At 31.9% G+C, this 6,244-nt stretch overlaps 1 protein-coding gene across 1 annotated transcript in view; it reads left to right on the top strand.

Moving 5' to 3' along the window:
- LOC106679920 (uncharacterized) overlaps nucleotides 1-4,051 on the top strand; it is a 22,424-nt gene extending 18,373 nt beyond the window's left edge. Inside the window, exon 8 of the mRNA XM_014419318.2 lies at nucleotides 2,301-4,051. Within this exon, the coding sequence (XP_014274804.2) occupies nucleotides 2,301-2,689 (389 nt within the window). The 3' untranslated portion in view covers nucleotides 2,690-4,051. The remainder of the gene's footprint in view (nucleotides 1-2,300) is intronic.
- Nucleotides 4,052-6,244: the final 2,193 nt, after the last annotated feature.

Raw genomic sequence — 6,244 nt, 5'->3', positions numbered from 1 at the left:
GCTAAGCCCTCAGAAGACACGTCAGTTGTATGCTAAGCCCTCAGCACACGCGTCAGTTGTATGCTAATCCCTCAGCATACATGTGGGGCCAATTTCGAGACTATTAATATTTAAAAACAAAGGTTGACTTGTCAATAACTAATGCACTTAACCTAAATATTTGTGCTTTTCGTGTTTTAATTAATTAAAGAATTTCCACAAAGCTTGGATTCAATAATTAACTTTAGTTTATGATAGTGTATCTTATGATTTGATGTAAATACCTTGTTTCAAATTATGTCACTTAGCATTAGGCGGTTTATTTGTTATTTATCACGGCACAAATATAATAATAAGTTTATAAAGACATTATATATTTAGGTTATTAAATTAAGAAATATCTGAGAAAAATTTAAGAACAGTTGTTGAATTTATAGGTTATGTATAACTATTTATATGAATTTCTATCATCTATAACCAGCTTTACTGATGTTTACATTTACTTTCATTTCGCCTGTCATTTTTCTGTTCTTTTTTTTTATAATGTAAATTGAATGTAATAGTCGACAAAAATCAAATGAATAAAACAAGCGTTTATATTGGTGTTTGTTGCTTCCTTTGTTTACTAAGCATTTGTATAAGTCTTAGACTTGCGGCAAGTGGCAAAGGTGATGGTCCTGCATAAAAGTCTTCTTTTTGATAAATCCGGGGGTGCGGGTAGCCGCGGGGTAAGGCCTGTCGCTACTAACTCTAAGAACCAGAGTTCGAATCCGGGAGAGCATAAAATGTTTTCTGTAACACTGTAACCGTGAGTCAACTCTTGTGGGTTCTGGAGCCCTCCTGGGGTTCACCCAGTCTCCTAAATTGGGTAAAAATCTGGCGGTCGAGCGTGATTCTGACCAAATCACCTCCTTGCACAGCCGTTGGTGTAGTAATAGTACTCCCTTCCAAAGTACTGAACCCCTGATCCTACATATTTAATTTAATTTCTGATGAATCTTTATATGGGCCCTGGTATCAATTGTATTGTTTCTTCTGGCACCTTGTTCCGATATTTTCTTATTCCTGCATCGCATCTCTACTCCAGTATCTTCTTTGTTTTGATACATTTTTTATTGTAATTATTTTAGGGGTACTGTTACTTAACAATTTATTGCCACAAGTATCATTTGTTTGTTTAGTCTTGTTTAAAGGCATAAAACCTTTTGGTCATCAACGCCTATGGACTATTATAATTATAAAGATACCCAAACACACCCACAGATTTACTCACGCACACTTGTGAAATAATAATATTATAAAAACTTTATAATTAAGGCTATAATTTGGAAAGGGGCGATGTGTTTTTCAATTTAAATACCAATATGACTTTAGCTCCCTTATCAGTAAGAGCTTCAGCTAACTTTGGGGTCAGTCCTATTCTGTTCACTGTTAGTGAGTTGTGAGGGCATTCTTCAAAAATATGTTTAATCGTGAGAGTGGACTGGCAATATTGGCATATTGGAGGTGGCAAATTTCTTACCAGTTGAGAATGCGTGAGGACAGTATGACATAAACTTAAGCGGGTTAGAGCAACTTCCAATGGCAGCTGCGGTAGGATGTTGACCATGGTTTTACTAACCTTTTTATTTCTTTTAATTTATTGCCGCCTTTGCGATACTTTTTTTTAAGAGGTCTAATGAGTTCTGATTGAGTAAGAACGCCGGTGCCACGGTCAGGGAGCAAGTACAAGTATTTATTATACCATTGTATAACTCACATCACATTTACTTGTGATATGGTATATATTTGTAATAAATTTGTAAATATTAATGAATCATAACACAAACATATATCAGAACACTCGAACCAGCTCATCATTATTTCACCAAAATATTTTTTATTTTTTTTAATATTTATTTATTGCTATTTACAACTGTACATTATAATACATTTAGTAAATCTGATCTAAGTTAAATTGGAGTGTTACAGGCGTGTAGATAAACTACCCATTGGTAGCACTCTAATGACATTTTACATTAGCTGGTCTCATGGCCATCTTCTTTTCAGGCGTCTCGGAGGATTGTCAGGAATGGAAGAGGATGCAAGGTTAGAAACTAGGGGGTATGAGTGGTTAGGTAGTTTATAATGGAAGGAGTAATATCTGGTTCGGACAAGATCGGTTACATAGGGAACATTAAGGTCTTTATGTATAATTTTATTTGTGACAAAGTAAGGAGCATTGAGGATTTTTGATTCAAAATAAATTTATAATATATATTTGCATTTTATACATTATCTTATTTTATGTATTTATTTATGTGTACTTGGCACCTGATTAGAGTTCAGCTGGCGGCGGGCGGGGCTGCGGACGGGGACCGTGCTGCTGGCGGTGGCGCTGGGGGAGGCGGTGCCCCGGGCGGAGCTGCTCATGGGGCTCGTTGGTGGCGCCCTTACCGGCCAGCTCATGTTCCTCTTCCCGCCGCTCCTCTACTGGAGGCTACGGGCCATGTCTTCCTCGACTCCTGGATATGGCTCCATCGGGACGGCGTCCACTCCTGCTCCGGACCGTACCCACCACTTGGTCCTCGTCGCCGTCGTGGCGGTCGGGCTAGCTGCTACATTCTGCTCAACGTACTTCGCCTTCCGCAGCACTCTACAGTATGCGGAGTTTGTACCGTCTTGTCTCATCAACTCGACTGCCGCTTCGGAATTCGTATCTCAAGTATAATCCCACCCCATCCCTTAAGATGTAAGATGTCCTGAGCAGCGGTCAGCAGAGCTGGGAAAAAAGTAATTATGATTACAGTAATTTTGAAATGCAGAATAACAACTAAAATTAAAAATAATTGTAATTACAAATACACCAAAACGGAGAAAATTTATTTTACAATCCCTCCAAAATATGAAAATGATATCCAGCTTAAGATTGCGCGTTGGCGTATAAATTTATTAACACATTACTGCTTATTAATATATTTTTGATTTATTTTAACTTTTATGATTTCTACTCATAATAAATTCGTTCAAATAAACTTAATTCATCTAATTGTAATTGCAATTAATTATAGTACAAGAACCCAGTAGGAGAAAAAAGGCAGTTATTTCATCCAATTTTTGATTATTTTTATGAAAACTATGTATAATTACTATTCAAAACTGATGGGTCTGCTAAGTATAGGTAAGAGAATGCAAAATGGCGTCAGTTTTGAAAACATTGAAAATAATTATTTTTTCATTCGGAGCTCTATATCTTTAAAACTACCAACAACTCAAGAAAACCTAAGAGAATTATTTAAAGTAGGATAAATTTGCTATATACGTTCAATATTTCTAGAAGCTTTTTAAAAAGCAACATTTTATAAAAATACAATGAAAAATCATTAGTTAATCATCCATATTTACTAAAATAAATTGATTTATACTTTATATCGAACAAAATTGCTTGTGCAAAATTTATATGTATGTGCGAATATCATAAAAACTACTACCCGTTTGGAGATGCGTGTCATAAATCACATTATAGTAAGTTAAATTTCCTTCCATCTGAGTGCTGGAAGACATCTGTACTTCTTATGATTTCTGACATATATGTTTTCATAAATCAGAAATCAACATTTTGTGGAATATTATGAAAACTACTTCTCCTTCGAAGATAAACTTCATTAACTGCTTTATAGTACATTAAACTAGTTTTAATTTTAGTGATAATAGACATTTCTATGGTTTTTTGAAATATAGATATTTTAAAAATAAATTCCCTTACTGATTTTTCATTGTTTTTTTTATTTTTTTGTGAAATGTTGCATTATAAATAGCTGTCTGGAGAACTATTGAACGTAAATAGCTCTCTCTATTAGAGCTCATATTTTAGCAAATTAACCTTAGCTCATTAACCAAAAATGGACATTCGCAGTCAAAGGGGATTTTTTGTGAATAAACAATGTTGTTGTTGTTGATTGTTGCTTAAAGGCGTAAAACCCTCTGGTCATCAACGCCTATGGGATGATAAAAGTAAAAAAAAATAAAATAAAATAAATAAAAAATAGAAAAATAAAAAAAAATTGAAAAATAATTTTTAAAAAAATAAAATAAATAAAAAATAGAAAAATAAAAAAAAATTGAAAAATAATTTTTAAAAAAATAAAATAAATAAAAAACATAAAAATCGAAGAGGAGTTATAATTTATAAAGAAGGCGATGTGCTTTTAAAAATTCAAATACTCGTGTAATTTTAGCTTCCTCATCTGCGAGAGCTTCGGATAAATTTGGGGTCAATCTTATCCTATTTACTGTTGGCAAATAGTGAGTACACTCTTCGAAAATATGTCTAATCGTAAGAATAAACAATGTTTTTTTAAGGAAGTGTGTGTTTAAGTGAGAAATTTTACTCTTTCAAACTAAGGATTTGTTCTACCAAATTTAATTTCTTTCTTAAAACTTGAAAAAAAATGTTAATGTGTAGATTTTATACTGAAATTTAAAAAAAATATTTTTAATGTACAAAGACCTTTATAAAGAATTGTAAGTGATTGAACACAATAAAAAAAAATGTCTACTGATGTATACTTTTTTCTATCTTTCAAATAAATATTAAACGATTATGTTAAAATATTTTTTTTACTTAACATAAGCAAAATATTGATGATTCATAGTGTAGGTTAAGTATTTGTTAATTATTGTATATTTTATGAATTCAATGTAATGGTCACGCTATTTTCTTTGTTCAAATTAGAACTACTTTTTACTGTAATTATTATAAAACTAAGGCTACATTTATTTATTTGTACCATATTCTTCAATCCTATATCAGAAAGGCTCAATAAATATTAAAAAATTTCAGTTATAAATACTTTCCAAAAATAGTTTTAATTATATAAACTTCAATTTTCCCCTTTCTTTAAATACAAAAAAAAAGTTTCTGAGGCCTCTGCCTAGAGCGTTTATTTTCTAAAATTTCTAAGACATCATTCATTCCGACATATGCCACACTGAGAGGAGTTGAACATTCTTATCATCTTTCTTTCTTATTTAAACCTTTATATTCTCATTACTCCTATCGATTTTGAATTCGATTCCCCGTTATCCACATCGATTTACCGTACCATCTGCCCTGCTACTCGGTTACGTCGCTGTAGCTTTCCGTAACAGTGGCTCATCCGAACTCTTACCTAATTGCTCGCTAAACTACCCGTGAAGCAAAAATAATTCTCTGTTAACCGCTTCGATGCTGGGAAATCTTCCCTAACTGTTCCTATTGCTTTAGAGTCTACGTCTGTTATGGTTGAAAATAGTTTTTTATACACAAAGTCGCTAAAAGCGAATCGATCTATTTAAGGAACAAAAAAAATAAATAAATAAAATAAAAAGTGGACCATATTACGGATTTTGCTATCACCAGACTATTTACAAAGGTTCAGCTACATTAAAATACAGTAATAATAAATATATCAACTTTGAAACTAGGTACGATTTGTTCCTAAAACTTGCAGTTTAATTGTAAACGTCCTTAAAAAGTTAACTCAATTTTAAGGAAAGTCTCCCACAATCCTCGTGAATTTTAGCACCACACCTCGAGCCAAATGACCATTTGGGATAAAATTATTGGTTTAAATTAAATCATAATCTCATAATTATTAATTTTACTAAAATACAAAAATTAACTTGAAATGATTTATTTAGTAATCTATCTAATTAAAACGAGAAGAAGTTGGTTGGGAGGTGCGGTCAAACTAAAACACAAATAAGTTGAAATAGCTTATTTATGTTATAAGAAGTAACTTATTACGACACGATTAAATAAGTTACTTAAACTTATTTGTTTTTTAATTTGACCGCACCCCCAACCATCTTCTCCTTGTATAAGTCATCCACGGTCAACTATCTCTTATGATTACCTAACTAAACTTTTTTTTTGTTTATTATTCAATATTTATTTTAAATTAATAATTATCAAACTTGTCTAGAAATCTCTTTTTTACAGAAACACAAAAATTTAAAAAAAACAAACTTAGTATGCTGTGTTATGTTGAGGATGCCTCTTTCTATGAAAGTTCGTATTTAACGTCTTTTCGCCGTGCAAAAAATTAATGTAATTGCTCTATACATTAATTATCATATTCTATTCATCTAACTGATTAAATATTATCAAATTGTAATTTAAGAGTAATTTATTCCATTGGTCGCTTTAATACTTAAAATAAATAAGTTAAGAAAATATTGTAATGCATAAATTGGTGTATTAAATATAAATAAATAAATGAAGAAAGCCACCTGACCACTTTCT

The sequence above is a fragment of the Halyomorpha halys genome, unplaced genomic scaffold (genome assembly GCF_000696795.3).
Source record: "Halyomorpha halys isolate HHAL.00 unplaced genomic scaffold, Hhal_1.1 Scaffold233.1, whole genome shotgun sequence".
In the NCBI taxonomy this organism is placed as follows: Eukaryota; Metazoa; Arthropoda; class Insecta; order Hemiptera; family Pentatomidae; genus Halyomorpha; species Halyomorpha halys.
This window is presented reverse-complemented; position numbering and strand designations above follow the sequence as displayed.